The sequence below is a fragment of the Hypomesus nipponensis genome, chromosome 25 (assembly GCF_054491055.1).
Source record: "Hypomesus nipponensis isolate SF chromosome 25, ASM5449105v1, whole genome shotgun sequence".
NCBI classification, from domain to species: Eukaryota; Metazoa; Chordata; class Actinopteri; order Osmeriformes; family Osmeridae; genus Hypomesus; species Hypomesus nipponensis.
The window spans coordinates 2345001-2367500 of NC_140385.1; the positions used below are offsets into that span (position 1 = coordinate 2345001).

General features: G+C 50.5%; 3 protein-coding genes, 1 long non-coding RNA gene and 3 other non-coding genes across 10 annotated transcripts in view; 2 read left to right on the forward strand and 5 right to left on the reverse strand.

Annotated features, from left to right (window-relative positions):
- Nucleotides 1-9062, forward strand: part of tdrd7b (tudor domain containing 7 b) — a 17334-nt gene extending 8272 nt beyond the window's left edge. For both annotated transcript variants that reach the window (XM_084691958.1, XM_084691957.1), the window contains 13 exons: nt 775-857; nt 1309-1532; nt 1828-2495; nt 2747-2936; nt 3185-3296; nt 3680-3882; nt 4165-4299; nt 5037-5120; nt 5748-5882; nt 6147-6257; nt 6626-7170; nt 7479-7639; nt 7916-9062. In XM_084691958.1, coding sequence (XP_084548084.1) covers nt 775-857; nt 1309-1532; nt 1828-2495; nt 2747-2936; nt 3185-3296; nt 3680-3882; nt 4165-4299; nt 5037-5120; nt 5748-5882; nt 6147-6257; nt 6626-7170; nt 7479-7639; nt 7916-8124 — 2860 coding nt within the window. In that variant the 3' untranslated portion in view covers nt 8125-9062. The remainder of the gene's footprint in view (nt 1-774; nt 858-1308; nt 1533-1827; nt 2496-2746; nt 2937-3184; nt 3297-3679; nt 3883-4164; nt 4300-5036; nt 5121-5747; nt 5883-6146; nt 6258-6625; nt 7171-7478; nt 7640-7915) is intronic.
- On the reverse strand, nt 4466-6349 carry LOC146221718 (uncharacterized). The gene is made up of 3 exons (XR_014746786.1): nt 6051-6349; nt 5757-5902; nt 4466-5088 (listed from the first exon to the last, which is right to left on the reverse strand). It is a non-coding gene; the product is annotated as an uncharacterized LOC146221718 (long non-coding RNA).
- A 41-nt stretch (nt 9063-9103) lies between the features above and the next one.
- On the reverse strand, nt 9104-19126 carry LOC146221719 (calcium-binding protein 2-like). Of its 3 annotated transcripts, none has more exons than XM_084692009.1 (9): nt 18883-19126; nt 14784-14916; nt 14386-14439; nt 12174-12309; nt 11118-11148; nt 10785-10925; nt 10431-10540; nt 9887-10034; nt 9104-9480 (listed from the first exon to the last, which is right to left on the reverse strand). In XM_084692009.1, exons 3-9 carry the CDS (start codon nt 14436-14438, stop codon nt 9452-9454), a joined length of 648 nt encoding a protein of 215 aa, XP_084548135.1. In that variant the 5' UTR covers nt 14439; nt 14784-14916; nt 18883-19126; the 3' UTR covers nt 9104-9451. The 3 variants fall into 3 exon arrangements, with proteins under 3 accessions (XP_084548135.1, XP_084548134.1, XP_084548133.1); XM_084692008.1 differs by lacking the exon at nt 18883-19126 and adding an exon at nt 17320-17571; XM_084692007.1 differs by lacking the exon at nt 18883-19126 and adding an exon at nt 17288-17571.
- LOC146221720 (U1 spliceosomal RNA) lies at nt 15331-15495 on the reverse strand. The gene has a single exon (XR_014747075.1). It is a non-coding gene; the product is annotated as a U1 spliceosomal RNA (small nuclear RNA).
- Nucleotides 16309-16499, reverse strand: LOC146221721 (U2 spliceosomal RNA). Its single transcript, XR_014750628.1, has one exon. It is a non-coding gene; the product is annotated as a U2 spliceosomal RNA (small nuclear RNA).
- Nucleotides 17904-18094, reverse strand: LOC146221722 (U2 spliceosomal RNA). Its single transcript, XR_014750629.1, has one exon. It is a non-coding gene; the product is annotated as a U2 spliceosomal RNA (small nuclear RNA).
- Nucleotides 19127-19541: 415 nt separating the features above from the next.
- Nucleotides 19542-22500, forward strand: part of sh3tc1 (SH3 domain and tetratricopeptide repeats 1) — an 11061-nt gene continuing 8102 nt past the window's right edge. The window contains exons 1-3 of the mRNA XM_084691949.1: nt 19542-19866; nt 20686-20822; nt 21501-21575. Of these exons, the coding sequence (XP_084548075.1) occupies nt 20693-20822; nt 21501-21575 (205 nt within the window). The 5' untranslated portion in view covers nt 19542-19866; nt 20686-20692. The remainder of the gene's footprint in view (nt 19867-20685; nt 20823-21500; nt 21576-22500) is intronic.

Genomic DNA, 22500 nt, shown 5'->3' on the forward strand with positions numbered 1-22500 from the left:
TCTCTCTCTGTTTCTTCTGTCCCTCCTGTTCCATCTCCCCCTCGCCTTCTCCCTCCCTCCCTCCTCCCTCCACATCTCTCCTTCCTCCCCCCTCTTTCTCTCCCCTCCGTGCTGCTTATTCAGAACTAGCAGCTGCTCTCTCTCTCTCTCTCTCTCTCTCTCTCTCTCTCCCTCCCTCCCTCCCTCCCTCCCTCCCTCCCTCCCTCCCTCCCTCCCTCCCTCCCTCCCTCCCTCCCTCCCTCCCTCTCTCTCTCTCTCTCTCTCTCTCTCTCTCTCTCTCTCTCTCTCTCTCTCTCTCTCTCTCTCTCAGCCAAACACGTTTCAGCCAGTGCCCCCTGCTTTTCTATGAAAACAACTGACCTCACTCCTCGCTCGCTCGCTCCCACTCTCTTGTTCTTTCTCTCTCTCCCCTTCTTTCCCCCCCACGCCTCTCTCTCTCTATGTCGACAACCCACGCTCTCTCCCTTTCCCTCTCTCTCTCCCCTTCTCTCCTCATCCCTCCCTCTCTCTCTCCCCATTTTGTGTATCCATGACAGGGCCCGACACACAAAGGGGGCTGGAGGGGGGGCTGGTGTGGGGGGCTGGTGGTGGCCCTCTCTAATCCCTCTATTCTCCAACAGATTAGCTGCACAGTGAATCAGCACATCTAGATCCATTAGTACTGTCTGTGTCTGTCTGTCTGGGGGGGGGGGGGGGGGGGGGTGTATGTTGCTGAGGAGTGTGTTTTAAGTTTGAGTCAAAAGTTTGACTTCCTGTCTCCTGTTTTGTTTCCAGGTCAGACAAGAGGATGACCCTGCCGTCGAGGTTCCACAAGGAAGTCCACGCTCACCTCTCCAGGAACTCCTCGCAGGGCAGCTGTAAGTAAGACACACACACACACACACACTCACACACACTCACACACACTCACACACTCAAACACACACACACTCACACACACACACACACACACACACACACACACACTCACACTCACACACACACTCACACACACTCACACACACTCACACACTCAAATACACACACACTCACACACACACACACACGCACGCACGCACGCACACACTCACACTCACACACACACACACACACACAAACACGCACGCACACACACACACTCACACACTCTCACACACACACACACACACACTCAGAGGGTCTAGCTGCTCCCACTCTCAGGAAACAGCCTCATGACTCGTTCATCATAACAGCCTGCAGGTCCACTTTCCACCACAGCGCATGACCCTCCCTCCCCTCCCCTCCCTCCCCTCCCCGCCTCACTCCCTCCCCCCTCCCTCCCTCCCAAAGCCCTCTCCAATCTCAACGAGAGCCCTGGTTCGGGGAAGGGCAGGCCTCACCCTCCCAGCGACTACAACTCCCAGGAAGTCCAGGGGCGCATCCAGGAAGTGCTGACTAAGTACAGCAATGGCTTCTGGGTGTCGAAGTTGCCCCAGATGTACAAAGAGCTGTACAAAGAGGACCTTCCCCCAGAGGCCCTGGGCGACCTGGAGAAGTGGCCCCACATCTGCACAGTACGGCCCGCACACGCTCACTGCCTCCACCACACGCAGTCATGTGACACGCAGACCCCTGTGATTAAACCATAACTCCTTGATCGGCAGTTAAATGCTACATCCCTGAACTAGCATCACTAGCGTTCAAAAGATCACTGCACCTTCGTAGGATGACGTGTGTCATGTTTGACTGTTGACTACAGTAGTTTGTTTGCTAGTTATGGAAACGCATGGCAGCTGAAAATTCTCTAACCTCTGTGCTACATGCTGAGCTGAAGCCAACTGTGAATCTGAAAGGCCCCTTTGTTTTCAGCTGGAGAAACCCTGTAGCAGCAACCCCTCAGAGCTCCTTCTTTACCCCGCCAAAGACCCTCCCCCCTCGCCTCCTGCCGTCTCCCCCCCCACTTCCTCCCCCCTCACCTCCCCCCCCACCTCCTCCCCCAGAGTGTCCCCCCTCACCTCCTCCCCCACAGACAAACACTCCCCCGCCCCTCGGCGACCCCCAGCCGGCAGCCCCCCTCCCCTGACCCCGCCCTCCTGCTCCCCCGGCCCCCCCGCCCCCCTCGCCCCCCCCGCCTCCCTCTCCCCAGACCTGGAGCAGAAGCTGGGGGAGCTCCTGCTGAAGTACAGTAACGGGCTCTGGGCCCACGCCCTGCCCAAGCTCTTCCAGGACACCTACAAGACCACGCTGCCCGACCACGTCCTCCACAACCTGGCTCTCCTCTCCCACATCTGCTCCGTGGACTACCCCATGCCCGACAACCCCAAGCGGGCCATCCTGTACCGGCAAGCGCGGGGAGGCAGCGGAGGAGGAGGAGGAGGGGAGGATGAGAAGCCTAACTGTACGGGCGAGGAGGAGAGGAGGGAGGAGGTGGGGAGGAGGCTGAGGCACCAGGCAGCTCCTCCTCTCCTCATCCCCCAGGAGGAGTACCCCTCTGTGCTCGTGGTGGAGGCCGGCAGCACCAACGCAGTCATCCTCCGGTAACCGAGACAACACACTTATAATCAGAAACACGTTTTTATCACCTTTAAGGAATTTGCTTTGGTGTCAGATAACTACATACACCCAGTGTGAGGGTTCTTCACACACAGACGACACGAGGGCCATGAAAACATGCATCACACCGTAACAGAAGTTAGCCATAGAATAACGAAACGTGTATTGTGTGTGTGTGTACTGTGTGTGTGTGTATTGTGTGTGTGTGTGTACTGTGTGTACTGTGTGTGTGCAGCTACATCGGTGAGGGTTACTCCCAGGCACAGGAGACCCTGGAGGACGAGATGAGGGAGTTCTATCGCCAGGACAACCAGCGCCGACCTTTGACCTCCCCTTCCCCGGGCCAGCTGGCGGCCGTCAGGGCAGAGGAGGAGGAGGAGATCCTCCGAGCACAGGTCACAGAGGTCATGGCCGACAAGGTCAAGGTAGGGTCAAAGGTCACAGTTTATTTTGTTTGGTAGGAAGATAATAAAATGTATTTGATTTAGATCGGGTTCTGTGTTTGTTTTTAGTTGTATGGGAGGGATTGTGTTATGTTATATGCTTGTATGCTTTCGATATGGTGATAAAAGGAGTGACAAGTTTCTCTCCTCCCACCCCTGTTGCTTCTTTGTGTGTGTGTGTGTGTGTGTACCATGTGACTGTGTGTGTGTGTGTGTGTGTAACCACACAGGTATACTATGTGGATCATGGCTTCTCGGAGGTCATCAGCAAAGGAAAAGTGTTTGAGCTGCATCAGAAGTTTTTACAGCTTCCCCTCCAAGCGACCAGATGTAAACTGGCAGGTGAAGAGGCCTAATGTTGTATGCACCTTCATCAAGTGTGTGTGTGTGTGTGTGTGTGTGTGGTGTGTGTGTGTGTGATGTGTGTGTGTGTGTGAAGGCAAACTCCCCCTCAGCCAGGATCAAATGCACAAACCATCTCTAGAGGACTTGTATTAATTCACTATCTGCTGTGTGTGTGTGTGTGTGTGGTGTGTGTGTGTGTGGTGTGTGTGTGTGTGTGTGTGTGTGTGTGGTGTGTGTGTGGTGTGTGTGTGTGTGTGTGTGGTGTGTGTGTGTGTGGTGTGTGTGTGTGTGGTGTGTGTGTGTGTGTGTGTGTGTGTGTGGTGTGTGTGTGTGTTGTGTGTGGTGTGTGTGTGTGTGTGTGTGTGTGTGTGTGTGTGTAGGCCTAGAGCCCTTCTGCCAGGAGCCCGCCGTTCTGAAGAAGTTCGACGCCATGGCCAGCGGGAAGATCCTATTGGCTGAGATCCTGGAGAGGGAGCAGACCCCATTGGTGGTCCTGTACGACACGTCGCAGGATGATGATGTCAACATCAACGCCACGTGCATGAAAGCTCTGCAGGACCGGACCCTGACCAGTCCCCTGCAGGTTCAGACCACACACTTACTAACTAGATATACACACACATCAAACTACACATATACGTATGCTACCACATGATACTGAGTACTATGTGTGTGTGTGTGTGACTGTGTGTGTGTGTGTGTGTGTGTGTGTGACTGTGTGTGTGTGTGTGTGTGACTGTGTGTGTGACTGTGTGTGTGTGACTGTGTTTGTGTGTGTGACTGTGTGTATGTGTGTGTGTGTGTGTGTGTGTGTGTGTGTGTGTGTGTGTGACTGTGTGTGTGTGTGTGTGTGTGTTGCCCCCAGGTCAACAGTGCCTACATGAATGTGACAGTGAGTAGTGTGTGTTCAGATGGAACCATCTACTGCCAGCTGCGCTCCAGAGGACTGGCTAAACTGACGCACATCCTGGTCAAGGCTGAGGCCTACTTCCACTCCCAGGTCTGGGTGTGTGTGTGTGTGTGTGTGTGTATGTTTGTGTATGTTTGTGTCTCTGTGTGAGAGAGACATGTCTTCTAATTCTTGTACTATGAAGGTGGTTCTTCACGGTTGTGGCCAGATTGAGATTAAAGTCGGTAATCTGGGTTTAAGAGGCAGGCTACTCTAATCTGTTAATAGGACATAGGAACTGACCCAGTGACACAACAAAAAGCTACTTAGAATTCACGCACCAGAAACACTCAACCGAAAACACCATTCATGAATCAATTACTCATTTAATCTGTCTGAAATGCTTTTTATCACAGGCTATTCTCAACATTTTAGTAGTGGTTATCAGATTCATGAATGAAAACCTTTATTGCCCCGAGAGGAATTTGTTCTGCACCAAGAGATTGAAAACAGAGATACATTCAACACTGCAGACAGGACAGTACAGTGGACATAACACAATTATTACAAAGCACAGCGAGACAATAAATGCAAGAATAAAATAATACAAAATACAACTGAAGGCATCACAGAAAAAAACTTAAGAAATAACTTCAGAATGTCAGCAGGTCCAGTACAACGTCAAGTGCAGAGTGCCAGAAAGGATCAAGAAGGGAGCTCTTGTGCGTGTCGGCCGCAGAGCAGCGCCATCTAGCCCACAGATCTACAGTAGCGATAATGCCGCCCTTAGTCATACCCTTTTCTATGTGTGTCCGTCTCACGCTTATGACATCATCTGTGTGCGCCAGGTGACCTCAGAGTTCCTGGTGGCGAGGCCCTTCTGTGGGAAGGCCTGTCTGGCTAGGTACAAGGGCAAATGGTCTCGTGTGGAGGTGAGTCATGTCGTACATCGTTAACCCACCTTATATCACCTGGCCACGTCATGTATCTGCTGTTTGCCTTATGATGTACTGAGGAAAATCTCAGGCACCCAAGACGTTTCACAAGAATATGGTCTTAAATATCGATTTTTTTTATAATTTTTTGTTTTTGTCCTCTCCCCCTCCTTTCTCTCTCGCCCCCTCTCTCCCCCCCTCTCCCCCTCTCTCTCCCCCCCTCTCTCCCCCTCTCTCCCCTCTCTCCCTCCTCTCTCCCCCCCTCTCTCCCTCTCCTCTCTCCCCCCCTCTCCCCCTCTCCTCTCTCCCCCCTCTCCCCCTCTCTCCTCTCCCCCCTCTCCCCCTCTCTCCTCTCCCCCTCCTATCCCCCCTCTCTCCCCCCTCTCCCCCTCTCCCCCCCTCTCCTCTCCCCCCCTCTCCCCCTCTCTCCTCTCCCCCTCCTATCCCCCCTCTCTCTCCCCCCCCCTCTCTCCCCCTCTCTCCCCCCCTCTCTCCCTCTCCTCTCTCCCCCCCTCTCCCCCCCTCTCCTCTCCCCCCTCTCTCTCCCCCCTCTCTCTCCCCCTCTCTCCCTCTCCTCTCTCCCCCCCTCTCTTTCCCCCTCTCTCCCTCTCTCCCCCTCTCCAGATCACTAACCTGCATGGTAGCCGTGTGCTGGACATCCTGTTTGTGGACCTGGGGGTCCAGGCGTCTGTGGAGGTGTTTGAGCTGAGGGAGATCCCTCCTCCCTTCCTGAAAGACCTCGTCACCATCCCCCCACAGGTCAGGGGGAGCCAGCATCTCTGTGGGAGGGGGGGGGTGTCTAAGTCTGTGTGTGTTTGTTCTGACGTGCAGCAGAATGTGTGTGTGTGTATATGTGTGTGTGTTCTGACGTGCAGCAGTGTGTGTGTGTGTGTGTGTGTACAGGCTGTGAAGTGCTGTCTGTCTGACCTGGTGGTGTCTGCAGGCTGTGAAGTGCTGTCTGTCTGACCTGGTGGTGTCTGCAGGCTGTGAAGTGCTGTCTGTCTGACCTGGTGGTGTCTGCAGGCTGTGAAGTGCTGTCTGTCTGATCTGGTGGTGTCCGTGGGCTCCTGGACCCCTGAAGCCGTGCAGTGGCTACGAGATGCCGTGCTGAACTCTACTGACTGCAGCATGAAGGTGAGGGGAGGAGGGGAGAGGGGAGAGAGAGCAATTACAACTGCAAAGACGTGTGCTTAAGTGTCAGTTTGACTGAAGTGTCATCTCCCCATCCATCCCTCCCTCCTCTCTCCCCCTCCTCCCTCCCTCCCTCCCCCTCCCTCCTCCTCTCTCCCCTTCCCTCCTCCCTCCCCCTCCCTCCCTCCTCCCTCTTCCTCCCTCCCCTTCCCTCTTCTCTCCCCCCTCCCCCTCCTCCCTCCCTCCCCCTCCCTCCTCCTCCCTCCCCCTCCCTCCTCCTCCCTCCCCTTCCCTCCTCTCTCCTCTCTCTCCCCCTCCTCCCTCCCCTTCCCCCCTCCCTCCCCCTCTCCCCCTCCCTCTCCTCTGTCCAGATTGCCAAGATGGACGACAGCAAGCGTTGCGCCCACGTCCACCTGTTCCCCGACAAGAACTTCCACGACCCCTCGCGCAGCCTCAACCACAAGCTGGCCACCTCCGACCTCTTCAAACACCACCGGGACGTCTTCCTCTCCAGCCACGCCCCCCCGCCCCCCTCCCCCGCCGCCCCCCTGCCCCCACCCACTACCTCCACGCCCAGGACCACCACCACCAACGGCAGCGGCGCCACCCCATCCTCCACCTCCAAGCTCCGCAGGGCCCACTCCGGCTCGGGGCCCAACCCCAGCAGAGGCACCCCTCCCCGGCCACGCTCGCCTCCCCGGCTCCCTGCCCTCCTGGAGCTCCCCCAGGTGGGTCAGAATCTGGACGTCTACGTGTCGGTGGCCTGCCACCCGGGCCACTTTGTGCTGCAGCCCTGGAGGGACATGTACAAGCTGGTGATCCTGATGGGGGAGATGATCCTGTACTACAACAAGACGGAGGAGAAGCCCGTAAGAGCGGAGAAGAACCAGGTGTACGCGGCCAAGGTGGAGAACAAGTGAGTGGAGGGGGGCGAGAGAGAGAGAGAGAGAGAGAGAGAGAGAGAGAGGGAACAAGACAGATTTAACCTCTGACTTCCAGATAACATTTACATTTAGCAGACACTCTTATCCAGAGCGACTTACAGTAAGTACAGGGACATTTCCCCCAGAGGCAAGTAGGGTGAAGTGCCTTGCCCAAGGACACAACGTCTTTTGGCACGGCTGGGAATCAAACCGGCAACCTTCTGATTAATAACAATTTTAAAAATCCCTAACCGCTCAGCCACCTGACCCCTAACCCTTCCCCCCTCCCTGTGTGCTGCAGCTGGCACCGTGTGCTGGTGAAGGGCGTGCTGACCAACGGCCTGGTGTCTGTGTATGAGCTGGACTACGGCAAGCATGAGCTGGTGGGCGTCGCCAAGCTCCGCCCCCTCATCAAGGAGTTCCGACAACTGCCCTTCCAGGGCATCACCGCTCAGCTCGCAGGTAACCGCGGCAACGCGTTGCCATCCCCAGGAGGGGTGGAGAGGTGTGTGTGTGTGTGTGGTGGGGCTTAGATGTAGCAAGAGAGGCAGAGGGGAAAGGATCCATGGAAGAAGAAAAAAAGACCAAGCAATAATAAATAAATAAAAATTCTCAAAATATTTCCTCCTAGTTAAGTAAGGATGGCTACTGTCTCTCACTCATCTCATCTTCCTCCCCTCCCCCCCCTCTCTCCCCTCCACTCCCCTCCCTCCTTCCTCCCCCCCCCCCCCCCCACAGGGGTGAAGCAGAGGCAGTGGTCGGAGGCGGCCTCCATCGTGTTCCGGAACCACGTGGAGAGGAAGCCCCTGGTGGCCCAGCTGGAAGTGGTGCAGGAGGCGGAGCAGCCCTGGGACAGGAAGCTGACCGTGTTCCTGGTCGACACCTCGCAGGAGGAGCGCGACGTCTGGGTCCACGACATCATGGCGGAGTTCGCCACCGAGCCGTAGGACGGGAGGGGGGTTGCCGGGGGCTGCGTGTCACCATGGGAGGAGGGGGGAGGGGGGTCAGAAGGCGTTGCCGGGGGCGATTGGGAGGAGGATGGACATGGGATGAGACTTGTGTTGTGCTTGAGTGAAGACGTTAACTTACCTGCCACACACACGCGGCTTCGCATGGTCATGTGATTGAAGCTATGCATCACCTTAGGTAAGTTTGAAGCTTTGCGCCCAAGACTTGTTAGATCAAGCTGTTGAATCCATCGAAGGCTGCTGTGATTGAACCCTGGAGCGGACAACACAGAGGAAAGCTTTCTCTTGGATAAAGCTGTCGAATACATCTACCATTTACCTCTGGTTTCAAAAGTGTGATGCAATCTTAAATAATGCACAGTATTTAATACAAGTGGTCAGAGAATGTGGTTTAAGGGCCTTGAAAGAGACCTCAGAAATTGAGCCGGTCTTAAAGTTGACTATAGTTCAAAACATTCCTTGTCTTGGATGTTGATGTGACAGAAGACATCTTGTCTTTTCCACTCATGTGACTTTTGGTTTTCGATTCTATTTATTTTTCCCCCATTTGTTTTGTCTCAAGACAATGAGACGACTGCAGACGCCTGCATGAAAAGTAGCTGGATTTTGTGAATAACATAGTTAGATGCTAATATATGCTAACTGTTAGTGTTGAATGAATATCACACTCAAATCTAATTTGTTTTCATGAAAGTGCTTGGCAAACTTTAAGTGAAATAGTGCTTTATAGAGAGGGAGCCTCGCTTTGATGATAGTAAAACTCCAAATCCGGGACAGTGTTATGTGCACATCTGGAGCCAAACTGCTCCAATTAACCATTTCATTCTGGATAATCTCTCTTAGGTTCAAATGAATATTGGAGGTTAATAGAATCATGAAGAAAAAGGGGTTTGAAATAAAGCTACAAGGAGAAAGTAGTTTGTCGTCGTTTGTACCCCAAACAGCAAAAGGGAAAACATAAGGTTGATAAGGTTTCTTTATTAAAATATCAAAACATTCTCTCATTTCCATATCACATCTCATATTTGCAGAACATCACAAAACCAACTCCTCTACAAGTTATCAAGTGTCTAAAGCAGATGATTCAATACTAACCTAGCAAAATACCGCTAACTAACTAAAAGGTTCGTACTCATGACCCAGAGCACTGCTCAAGTCTTGAGGCAGGTCAGACCACACGGCTAGGCCCAGTCACCTTGTAGCGTCCCTACAGACACCATTCAACAGGTCCCATACACATCCTGGTGATGAACCATTCATCGCATCGACATCACAACCGTGTCGCGACGACGACGACAGGAGGCAGCTACCGGATGGAGAGCATCATCACGAACTCTGGAATCCAGGAGAGAGTTAAAGGGTCTAACCAAAATATTTGTTCAACCTTTTTCCCCCCCAACATTTTTTTTTGCTCAGCCTATCAAAACTTTTTTAGCTAAATATTTGTTCAAGCTTTTTATCCAAAAGCATTTGTTCAAACTTTTGAACGTTTTTTCTAAAAATATTTGTTTTATCTGCATTTATTACATTTTTATTAGATTTTTTAATATAATATTTCAACCTATGGAAACTTCCCCCCAAAAAAGGATTTCTACCTTTTGAAACCTTTTTTCCTTTTTTTTTTCTTCAACCTTTCAGAACTTGTTTTTGTTTAGTTTTTTTTAAATCGCTCCACACAAGTGTATTACATACACAATATATTTCACATTATTTGGAAACTTGTGACAAGGTTCTCTCTCACCGTCAAAGTCCACATCTCCATCTCCGTTGATGTCCATCTCCTTCAGGATCTCCTCCAGCTCGCCCTTCTTCAGCTTCTCCCCCAACAGGGACTTCACCGCCTCCTTCATCTCATCCTGGGTGATCTTCCCGTCTCCGTCCGTGTCAAACTGAGAGGTGGAGGAGGTGAAGGGGAGGAGGTGAGGTGAAGGGGAGGAGGTGAGGTGAGGAGGTGAAGGGGAGGAGGTGAGGTGAGGAGGTGAGGGGAGGTGAGGTGAGGTGGTGAGGTGAGGGGAGGAGGTGAGGTGAGCGGAGGAGGTGAGGTGAGCGGAGGAGGTGAGGTGAGCGGAGGAGGTGAGGTGAGCGGAGGAGGTGAGGTGAGCGGAGGAGGTGAGGGGAGGAGGTGAGGGGAGGAGGTGAGGGGAGGAGGTGAGGGGAGGAGGTGAGGTGAGGTGAGGAGGTGAGGTGAGGAGGATCAGTCTCGGCTGGCCACCATAGTAAATCAGACTGGACCTTTCTAGTTTAAATAAAAGGTCCAATCAAAATAATCAATAGCTAAGCATCACCTGTTGGAAGGCAGATTTCAGCTCCTTGAGTCCCAACATGTCGGCCGTCTCTGACATCATCCTGGGACCCATCAGCTCACAGAAGTCATCGAAGTCCATCAGACCGCCCACTGCAGACCACACAACCAATCAGCCGTCAGGATACGGGAAGGACGTGGATTAAGGGCCAATCAGATGTCAGGATACTGACTAGCCTGGGCATGATCTGCAGTCCTGTTTCCAGTAGTACCCAACTTATTACTGTCATTCCCTCCTAATCGGTACATCATCATCACAGAACCCCCCCCCCCCTCTCATCATCATCATAGAACTATCCACCCTCTCATCATCATCATCATCACCATGACGACTCACTCCTCATCTTGATCTGCTGCACGATCTCCAGCAGCTCCATCTCAGTGGGCATGTACCCCATGGTCCTCATGCACTCCGCCACATCCTTGTAGTTCAGGTAGCCGTCCCCTTGCTCAAACTGCTTGAAGGCCTCCGCTAACTCTGGGGTCGAAAGGTCAAAGTTCAGGGGTCAGATCAAGACCCATGATGAGTGATGAGGGGGGTCAGAGGGGGTGGAGGTCGATACATGTTTTGCGTGCCACGTTCTGAATCCAAGGGCAGGGCTTAAGGGTCAGGAGTTGGAATCCCAGGTGAGGGGTTAAGGTTCAGGAGTTGATGGTTGCAGTTACTCACCGTCCAACTCTGCCTGTGCCAGCTCCCTCTCCTGCAGACACAACAAGATGACAGGTGAGCAGGTGTCACCTCCCTGGAGAGCAGGTGTCACCCAGGCCCAGGTGGGGACACTTCCTGATTACATGGGATTAGGAACCTCAAACGTCCCGTCTGACAACCAACCAGTGATGCTAAGACACACACACACACAAAGCCAGATTCACTTCCCAAAACTTGCTAATCAAATCACACAATACCAGTTACCACACTACCACATTTCTTACCCTTGGAAAAAAAAAACTCAATTCCTAAATAACCTCTGGCCATGGCTAAATAAAACATACCTTCTCTTTCAAGTAGCTACTAACCATCTCATATCTGGATGATTTATCCTAACGAGGTTTGGCACAGATCAGTAGGTCAGAAGCTAAGAATACAGCACGCCGAACAGGATTACTGGAACTACCTGCAGATGGACTTATAGAGCTCTCTCAGCAGCTAAGTTACCTCCCATGAAGGGGCGTTCGACGCCTCTGGCATAGCTGCAATGGTCTCAGCAGAGTCTTACGTTACATTTGATGTATTTATCAGACGTCTTCGTCCTGACTGAAAACACATGCCTACTGTCTGCCGGGACGATGCTCAGAGGGGAAGGCTTCAGGTCAGAGGGGTGGGAGGGCAGCGTCGCCGTGACAATAGGCACACACATGGCATGTGTTTGTTCTCCAGCGACACAGGAAGGTAATCCTACAAGACGACCGTGACCTCTCAAGAGTCAGGGTCAGAGGTAACTGCTGGTGTAATGTCTGAGCAAACGGCCAAGGAAATGCTGCCCAACAAGCCCACATCAAATCTATCTATAAATACCACAATAGAATCTGCTCCCTCACCCAAATAAAAACATGCTAAAACCATCGCTTCACAACGCAGAATACAAATATTTCATCAAAAAAAAAAAAACTTACATCGACTTCGGTGATTGTTTCTTCCCACGCCAATTTAGTGTGTTCAACTGAGGTTAGACAGCCCCCAGTTAATTACAGACAGAAAGAGAGACAGACACAGACAGAATCGTACCGCTCCGAACACAGTGCTGAGCAGGCTGGTGTACACCTTGTTCATCTGGGTCTCACTCGTCTTCTTGGCCTTCACCTTCTTGGGGGTCTCAGAGCTGGACGACGAGCCCTTCCGGGACTTGGGGGCGCCATCTTTGCTGCGAGGGGGCGAGGGGAACACACGGCGAGGTCACGGGCTGCTGTTCTCACTACAACCTGTCTCTCACAAGCTCCCCCGGACCACAAACGTAAACAAGACCTTCTCTAGGTGTTCCTTCCTTATCAGAACGTGTTAAACTACACCCTGGGTCACCATTCCATATCTGTATCCACACACTAGGACGCGCCAGTACCCTACACAGGGGCAGCATTACAGCAGTAACTGCTCCAGTGAGCTCCTTCTTTAACAAACTACTATAAACCCCTCTGAAGCCAGTGTGATACTCATGCCCCCTGGTAGTGGGGAGGAGGAGGAGGAGGGGGGACTCACAAGCTGTAGTGAGGAGGAGGAGGAAGGGGGGACTCACAAGCTGTAGTGAGGAGGAGGAGGAGGGGGGACTCACAAGCTGTAGTGAGGAGGAGGAGGAGGGGGGACTCACTAGCTGTAGTGAGGAGGAGGAGGAGGGGGACTCACTAGCTGTAGTGAGGAGGAGGAGGGCGGAGAGACTCACTAGCTGTAGTGAGGAGGAGGAGGGGGACTCACTAGCTGTAGTGAGGAGGAGGAGGGCGGGGAGACTCACTAGCTGTAGTGAGGAGGAGGAGGGCGGGGAGACTCACTAGCTGTAGTGAGGAGGAGGAGGGGGACTCACTAGCTGTAGTGAGGAGGAGGAGGAGGGGGGGACTCACTAGCTGTAGTGAGGAGGAGGAGGGCGGGGAGACTCACTAGCTGTCGTGAGGAGGAGGAGGGGGGACTCACTAGCTGTAGTGAGGAGGAGGGGGGGGGACTCACTAGCTGTAGTGAGGAGGAGGAGGAGGGGGACTCACTAGCTGTGGTGAGGAGGAGGAGGAGGGGGGAGACTCACTAGCTGTAGTGAGGAGGAGGAGGAGGAGGAGGGGGGACTCACTAGCTGTAGTGAGGAGGAGGGGGGGGGGGACTCACTAGCTGTAGTGAGGAGGAGGAGGAGGGGGACTCACTAGCTGTAGTGAGGAGGAGGGGGGGGACTCACTAGCTGTAGTGAGGAGGAGGAGGGGGGACTCACTAGCTGTAGTGAGGAGGAGGGGGGGGGGGACTCACTAGCTGTAGTGAGGAGGAGGAGGAGGGGGACTCACTAGCTGTGGTGAGGAGGAGGAGGGGGGGAGACTCACTAGCTGTAGTGAGGAGGAGGAGGAGGAGGAGGGGGACTCACTAGCTGTAGTGAGGAGGAGGGGGGGGACTCACTAGCTGTAGTGAGGAGGAGGAGGAGGGGGACTCACTAGCTGTAGTGAGGAGGAGGGGGGGGGGGGACTCACTAGCTGTAGTGAGGAGGAGGAGGGGGGGACTCACTAGCTGTAGTGAGGAGGAGGGGGGGGGGACTCACTAGCTGTAGTGAGGAGGAGGAGGGGGGGGACTCACTAGCTGTAGTGAGGAGGAGGGGGGGGGACTCACTAGCTGTAGTGAGGAGGAGGAGGAGGAGGGGGACTCACTAGCTGTAGTGAGGAGGAGGGGGGGGACTCACTAGCTGTAGTGAGGAGGAGGAGGAGGAGGGGGACTCACTAGCTGTAGTGAGGAGGAGGAGGGGGGACTCACTAGCTGTAGTGAGGAGGAGGGGGGGACTCACTAGCTGTAGTGAGGAGGAGGAGGGGGGGGGGACTCACTAGCTGTAGTGAGGAGGAGGGGGGGGACTCACTAGCTGTAGTGAGGAGGAGGAGGAGGAGGGGGGGACTCACTAGCTGTAGTGAGGAGGAGGGGGGGGGGGGACTCACTAGCTGTAGTGAGGAGGAGGAGGAGGAGGGGGGGACTCACTAGCTGTAGTGAGGAGGAGGGGGGGGACTCACTAGCTGTAGTGAGGAGGAGGAGGGGGGGGGACTCACAAGCTGTAGTGAGGAGGAGGAGGAGGGGGGGGGACTCACTAGCTGTAGTGAGGAGGAGGAGGAGGGGGGGGGACTCACTAGCTGTAGTGAGGAGGAGGAGGAGGAGGACTCACTAGCTGTAGTGAGGAGGAGGAGGAGGAGGAGGACTCACTAGCTGTAGTGAGGAGGAGGAGGAGGAGGACTCACTAGCTGTAGTGAGGAGGAGGAGGAGGAGGAGGACTCACCCGTCTGTGGAGGCAGCAGAGGCAGCAGAGGAGGTGGAGGCGGTTTTGGACATGCTGAGGAAACAGACCTAGTGTTAGGAGCCACGCACACCCCATCACACTCCACCTTCTGACCTTGCCTACACCACCCTACCTGTCCTCTACACCACCCTACCTGCCCTCTACACCACCCTCCCTGCCCTCTACACCACCCTACACCACCCTCCCTGCCCTCTAAACCACCCTACCTGCCTGCTTTTACTGTGGCTGAACTTTCAGTACTTGGTGACAAAGTGGGTATACCATGCGGCCGTTACATAGATATAGCACGTATAGCCTTGAACGCACCCCCGTCATCCACCCCTGATCTGCTTCCCCTCCACATGGACAAGCCAAAACAACCCAGGTATGGGTCTTACCTTAGAAGTTCTACCCTCGACAGCGCTCTACCGACTGAAAGAGTGACCAGTCTTCTCCTCTGCTCCTGACGCGCATCAGCCCTCCTTTAGTCCCTCCTCCTCCTCTCCTTCTCTCCATCAGGGGATTACCTGGCTAAATGTGTAGAGATTAAAGAGCAGGATCTCATGTGAGCAGGTGTGACACTGTCGCAGCATGGTCATGACAGACTGGCTTATTGAGATCATGGTGATATACTGTGTGTGTGTGTATGTATGTATGTTTTTTTTTATATATACATGCATGAATGTCCTGCTGTTTCCACTCAGTGTGTGTAAACAAAGCCGTAAAAACTAGGCCAACTAAATAAACATTCATGTATATACACACACACAGTATAGCTACACAGTATAGCATACTGGTTCGTTTTACTGTTTGGGAAGAGCAAATTGGTCAACTTTCAGGTCAAGTTCCCTGACAGCTTTAGCCGAGTGTAAAACAGATCTCGAGGCTGACAATGCTACACGCGCCAGAGAGGTTCGGAGAGGATATTGTATTCAACACAAATATCAGGGGAGAGCGCGAACGCAGTCCCCCACTACCAGAAATAATGCAGTCGAGATTCCCACATTTGAGGAATTCGCAGTGGTCAGCACAGCCGAATGTGCAATGGCTGAGCCTCGCACTGGGTGAACCACCTATTTGATCATGGTGTCTCCCCTGCCAGGTAAGTATGAGTTGTACACGGCCATCGTGAGGAAGTCATCACGGAGCATGCACTACACGGTGACGGTTAGAGCTGCAACACCAGAGAGAGCGCGCCAATATATAAAAGAACGCTTCAAAAACAACTTAAATTCGAGAACGTAGCGGTACATAAAAGTGGTTGGTGTGTAAACACACGTTGATACATCCGTATGTTGTGATTTCCCAGAATTCAATGCTGTATCTCTCTAGTAGTCGTTACGTTTTGATAGAAAAATGTCCATATTAGTTGTTAAATACCAGCTAAACAAACTGGGGGACGCTGTCATTACCCTCCAAACACAATCATCCTAAAGAAGAAATCCCGAGATTAACTATGAAACCTTACATTACAGTTTTTACAGTACAGTAGCCTACGTTCACGAGGACTACAAGACAGTTCCACAAGCGTACACTGGAGGGCGCTAGCAGACCAGACAGACAGAACGTAGTAACTAATTTTGTCAGTTGCCAAGTCAATTATGCTTTTGGAGCGTAACTCTGTACTTGCATGTTCCTCCTAATCGTGACATTGGCGACCAAATATTAGGGCCAGAGTATTTGACTCGATACTATTCACGTGGGTGGTTGACCACAGTTTTTTTCTCCGGGACGGTGACAAACTCTTCCATTTCATAAAATGTAGTAACTGTACACAACTTGATCAACACTATAGAAAAAACAAGGGGTGGGAGTTCACATATTTACTAAAACTACACAACGCTGCTGGCCGTAACTATGGTTTCGTAAGCATAGCTCGCAGGAAGCGACCGTTTTCCATTCAACACCGTTGTTTCCCCGGGAGGGGAGTGCACCGTTCCTGGAGGTACTGCAATACCAGGTCGATGCGTGGAGTGGACGGAGCAAGCCCCTATTCCATCTCCCTGTTCCAAAAATCAATTTAATATATGGTCCCCGGGTAGGGGACGTATCAGATATTAAACTGATAAGAACAGATACTACACTTGATCTTAGCCAAAAGGCCGAGAAGCGATACTGTTACATTCAAAATTGGAGGGTGTCGTTCTCGAACATGTCAAACCTGCTCAGAGTTGTAGCAATATTTGATCAAAATATGAATTCAGAGTAGAAGGCATGACATGCATTAAACACGATCGCCGCAACTCGCGAGTTCAGCAAAAGTTTCAAACTAACCATTTCGAACGCTACAAACTAGTATAAAGCACTTCCTGGTCACGTGATAATTGGTTCTCCAATGCAAAATGAAGGGAAACAGTTTCCTATATTAACACAAGTTGGAACAGAACATTTTACAAATGAATAGCTCAAATGGTCATGTTGAGTTCCATCACATTACGGAATAACAAACTCACCAAACTTTGAAAGACTATACAGCTAACTAACAAACCAAAACATCGCCTAAAGAGCTAGGCTACATATGGAACAATGTCGCCACGTAGTGGTAAAACCGATCTCCATTCATTTGGCGAAATTGACCTCCGAGATATTGCCTGGGTAGGCCTACGCACTTGCAGTAGTTGGCATAGCATGCACGACCTAAGCTTTGACATAATGGGCAAAACTTGCACATAACACAGACATTCCAACCTGCAGAGACTCATTTCCGGGAGGTGGCTTGTTGTTGTTGCTGTAATTCAAGCTACAATACTTGACCTCTCGCCAACAACGAACTATTTTAAAACTGGCCAAACTCAAGCCCCCTTCTTGGTAAACTAAGGAGCCTAAGTGTAACCTAGCTAGCACATTGTCAGGCAAACATGAGGCAGATTTTTACACAGCATAAAAGAAAACCGCTACTAACCAAAGTGTTTCATTTAAGTTTCGATTAAATACCCGAGCTTGACAACGACGCGAAGTTTTCAGTCAGAATCCATTGAAAGCTTGCAGATGCAACCGGAAACTTTTGTCAATGATATCCATCGACACATTAAAATTCCGTAAAAAGGTCCTGCCGCTTATCACACGAAAACAATCGCGTATGTGGAAACTGGAATCGACTGGACATCTGCGTCGCTGTGAGGATGAACTCTGAGGTCGATGTGAAGACTGACACACTTGGCAATTTCGTATGTAAATGAGGACACTTGTCGGGGGGGGGGGGCGTCATCTGGTCATGGTGACAACACGGATCCCTTCATATTGTTGGCAGGGGAGATTTAGCCAACTCAAGCACAGTTTTATCTCCGGGACGGTGACAAACTCTTCCATTTCCTAAAATGTAGCAACTGTACACAAACTGATCAACTCTATAGAAAAAACAAGGGGTGGGAGTTCACATATTTACTAAAACTACACAACACTGCTGGCCGTAACTATGTGTGACGGGTATGTAACGGACGTGGCCGTCACATATGGTTTCGTAAGCATAGCTCGCAGGAAGCGACCGTTTTCCATTCAACACCGTTGTTTCCCCGGGAGGGGAGTGCACCGTTCCTGGAGGTACTGCAATACCAGGTCGATGCGTGGAGTGGACGGAGCAAGCCCCTATTCCATCTCCCTGTTCCAAAAATCAATTTAATATATGGTCCCCGGGTAGGGGACGTATCAGATATTAAACTGATAAGAACAGATACTACACTTGATCTTAGCCAAAAGGCCGAGAAGCGATACTGTTACATTAAAAATTGGAGGGTGTCGTTCTCGAACATGTCAAACCTGCTCAGAGTTGTAGCAATATTTGATCAAAATATGAATTCAGAGTAGAAGGCATGACATGCATTAAACACGATCGCCGCAACTCGCGAGTTCAGCAAAAGTTTCAAACTAACCATTTCGAACGCTACAAACTATTATAAAGCACTTCCTGGTCACGTGATAATTGGTTCTCCAATGCAAAATGAAGGGAAACAGTTTCCTATATTAACACAAGTTGGAACAGAACATTTTACAAATGAATAGCTCAAATGGTCATGTTGAGTTCCATCACATTACGGAATAACAAACTCACCAAACTTTGAAAGACTACACAGCTAACAAACAAACCATAACATCGCCTAAAGAGCTAGGCTACATATGGAACAATGTCGCCACGTAGTGGTAAAACCGATCTCCATTTATTTGGCGAAATTGACCTCGCAGATATTGCCTGGGTAGGCCTACGCGCTTGCAGCAGTTGGCATAGCATGCACGACCTAAGCTTTGACATAATGGGCAAAACTTGCACATAACACAGACATTCCAACCTGCAGAGACTCATTTCCGGGAGGTGGCTTGTTGTTGTTGCTGTAATTCAAGCTACAATACTTGACCTCTCGCCAACAACGAACTATTTTAAAACTGGCCAAACTCAAGCCCCCTTCTTGGTAAACTAAGTAGCCGAAGTGTAACCTAGCTAGCACATAGTCAGGCAAACATGAGGCAGATTTTTACACAGCATAAAAGAAAACCGCTACTAACCAAAGTGTTTCATATAAATTTCGATTAAATACCCGAGCTTGACAACGACGCGAAGTTTTCAGTCAGAATCCATTGAAAGCTTGCAGATGCAACCGGCAACTTTTGTCAGAGATATCCATCGACACATTATAATTCCGTAAAAAGGTCCTGCCGCTTATTACACGAAAACAATCGCGTGTGTGGAAACTAAAAACGACTGGATATCTGCGTTGCTGTGAGGATGAACTCCGAGGTCGATGTGAAGACTGACACACTTGGCAATTTCGTATGTAAATGAGGACACTTGTCGGGGGGGAGGTGTGTTCACCTGGGCATGGTCAGAACACGGATCCCCTAATGTTGTGGAGCAGGGGAGATTTACTCAAGCACAGTGGCTCAGGTACATGCATGTAATCACTATAACTAATTTGGAATTAAAGTCTTAAGAATGTGTAAGGACTATATATGTTTACGAGGCCACAGTGACTCCACACAGCGTTGATATTTGAGAGTGAAACAAATTGTCTAGATTGTGTTTTAGTCAAGACTATACAAACTTCAGAGTTCATTGCCCTCGAAGGGTGAGGGTGGAAGGCTACATATCCTAGTATCCTACCCAGCCTGTACCAGTCCATGACAACTTGAGGAAACCGTGATAAGCTATTTGTTCAGCTATGTAGGCTATAGTCTAATGTAGACATTTACAGCCAGAAGCCATTGAAAGCTTGCAGATGCAACCGACAACTTTTGTCAGTTATATCCTTTGTTGCATTATAATTCCGTTAAAATGTCCTGCCGCATGTCACACGAAAACAATCCTTGTGGAAACCCCATTCAACTGGATGAAGTTGAACTCGAGGTCGATGTGTAGTTTTTCTTCGCCAGACTGACGCACTGGCAATTTCGTATGTAAATGAGGAAACTTGCGTTCACCTAGGCATGGTCAGAACACGGATCCCTTAATGTTGTGGAGCAAGGGAGATTTACTCAAGCACATTGGCTCAGGTACATGCATGGAATCACTATAACTAATTTGGAATTTCTGTCAAAATAATGTGTAAGAACTATATATGTTATCCCAATTCCACAGTGACTCCACACCGTTTTGAGTGGAAAAAAAAATGTCTAGATGTGTTTAGTCAAGACTACAAACTTCAGAGTTCTTTGCCCGCGGAGGGTGAGGGTGGATAGTAGCCTACCTAGCATGTACCAGTCGATGAGACCTGGAGGACACAGGGAAGTATTTGTTCAGCTATGTAGGCTAGTCTAATGTAAACGGTTACACATTTGTCAGTTGTAGGACCTATTTGTGTGTTAAGGAGAGAGGTCAGAAAGAGCTGCTTTGTATCCTATCGTTTTCGTTGTTCTATGTGGCACGCACCCTTCGAAAATGTGAAATTGCAGCACACGCATTCAATGCCTGCGTGACGTGGATTTGGGCTGAAAAATGTTTGTTTAGTCAGCGATTATCAAACCAGTCCATTTCACTGGCTGCACGAGGCACAGGTTGTAAACGTCACTGGGAAGGACGTGAAAAGTTGTAGCCTCAATTCGATCTGGTGTTTTAAGCAGGACTTCGGAACCAGCATTCGATTTGCAGAGGATCCATTTGTTATTCACCAAAACAGATGTTCTGCTGTGTCTCTTATTTCTCTCGAAAGCATTTTCTGCGTGTTTGTGATGCGCTATGTCATCTTTGACGGCGATAAAAGTTTATTGCGCTTCCTCCCAACGTGAAGTCCGCGCGGAACTCTGGGCGCGTGACATCAAGGTCTGTGTACGCCGGCTGAGTTTATGATACGCGACTAAACTGTAAATTATTAGATTCGAAATGACCAGTTTCGAGCCGGGGCCATTGGACAACGGAGTGGCCAGTCGAAGGTTCAGGCGAGAGCTTTCCGCCGAGGATCACCATGACCTCGCGATGAAGAGGGGGACCCTCACCAAGACCAATAAAATGGGTACGTTAAAATACCTTTTAAGTTACTTTAATCCAAGGCCGTAGCCATGGAGTCAACATTGGGGGTGACAAATACATTTTTGTTATGATAATTTCGGACAGCGTGCGTGGTTGACCGTCGTAGGGTAGCACATTTATATCAATATATTGGGGGGGGGACATTTTGACCAGATATGAATATTGGAGGGGATGTGTCCTCCCCAATATGTATTACGATTACGGCCTTGCTTTAATCACTTTTTTATATGCTTTGGTTTGATGTACCTCTTTTGTTTTTGCACTCATCCGATTGAGTGTATGCCTATGTGAAATAAGAACCGGTGTGTGTGTGTGTGTGTGTGTGTGTGTGTGTGTGTGTGTGTGTGTGTGGCTTATCACACGCAGGAAATGTGGATAAAAAACACGGACAGATTCGTTTTCCTGCACTTGGCATAATAAACTCACAGTAGTGCACGACTGCAAAGTCACATTGCCCACACAACACTAACCCGCTGACTGATTTGAATCCGCTTCAAATGTTGACAATCGTGTCAATCAAACGTGGCCACGACAACAAAAGTTACCATAAAACAAAAATTCAAAACAGTTTACGATAATTTAAATATGCTACAATAAGCCTAAGAACATATTAGTTTCAGTTTGATATGTTTCTTGTGTGTTTTACTTGTCTTTAACACAGAGCGCGGTTTGCCCAGAGAGGCTGGGAGTGTGAGGAGAGGAACCATGTCAACGTTGGAGGACAGTTTCCCAACAGGTAACCAGCCAAACCACCGGCCTTCTGTAGAAATACGACACCAGTCAGTTCTCCATCAAGAAGTTCCTTGTTCCCGTATTTTGTAATGCAGTGCTTCATCTGCAAAAGTTGCTAAACTAGATTCCAGCACGGCACATTGGAATAGAATTTGACGAAGATTCCAAGTTCCAACCACAGTATTCTGAAGGGTATGATGGTTGAAGTTATGGCTGTGCTATACTGCCCAGGCTCCACTCAGTCTCTGCTGTACGACATTATGAATTATGTGCTTTCTCTTTGTATTGATATTTCATACAGGCTGATGTGTCCAATGTAAACTTCCTGTTTTAATCATATGGGTTGATGTATCGGAGAAGTAAAGGGGTTTGAGTTAATAGATGTGAAGGATTTCTGCCAAACTATTGGTCTACTGGTGTCTCAGAAATTAGGCCAGATCGGGTTACATTTCAATCTTGAAAAGCGTGTGTGTGCCTTACATTCTGCTTCTACAAGAAATGCTGAATGTTTTGATTTTGATGGCACACCCAGATATTGTAATGGAGTTCGCGCCATGCCCTAGTATTCACTTACATGAATTCGTAGCCCCTGTCCAGGAGAGAGGGGAAGGTAGAGAGGTGGAGGAGGAGAAGAGCGAGCGGGGGAGGAAGAAGGGACGAGGTAGGGAGAACATGGGAGAAAGGGGAAGGAGAGAGAGAAAAGGGGGGAGAGAGGTGGAGGGGGAGAGGAGCACGTGGGAGTGAGAGAGGCATTCATTCGAACTAGATGATACCTTGGACCTGAGAGAGCTGCTGTACAGTCATTGATTAATCTCAGTGTGCGACAATGTGAACAAACAACTTTGGCAAAAAGACTATGGATGTGTTTACTCATTCAACAACAAGCTAAAGGGAGTACCAGTCACTCCCAAGGCTGATGTTTATCCTCA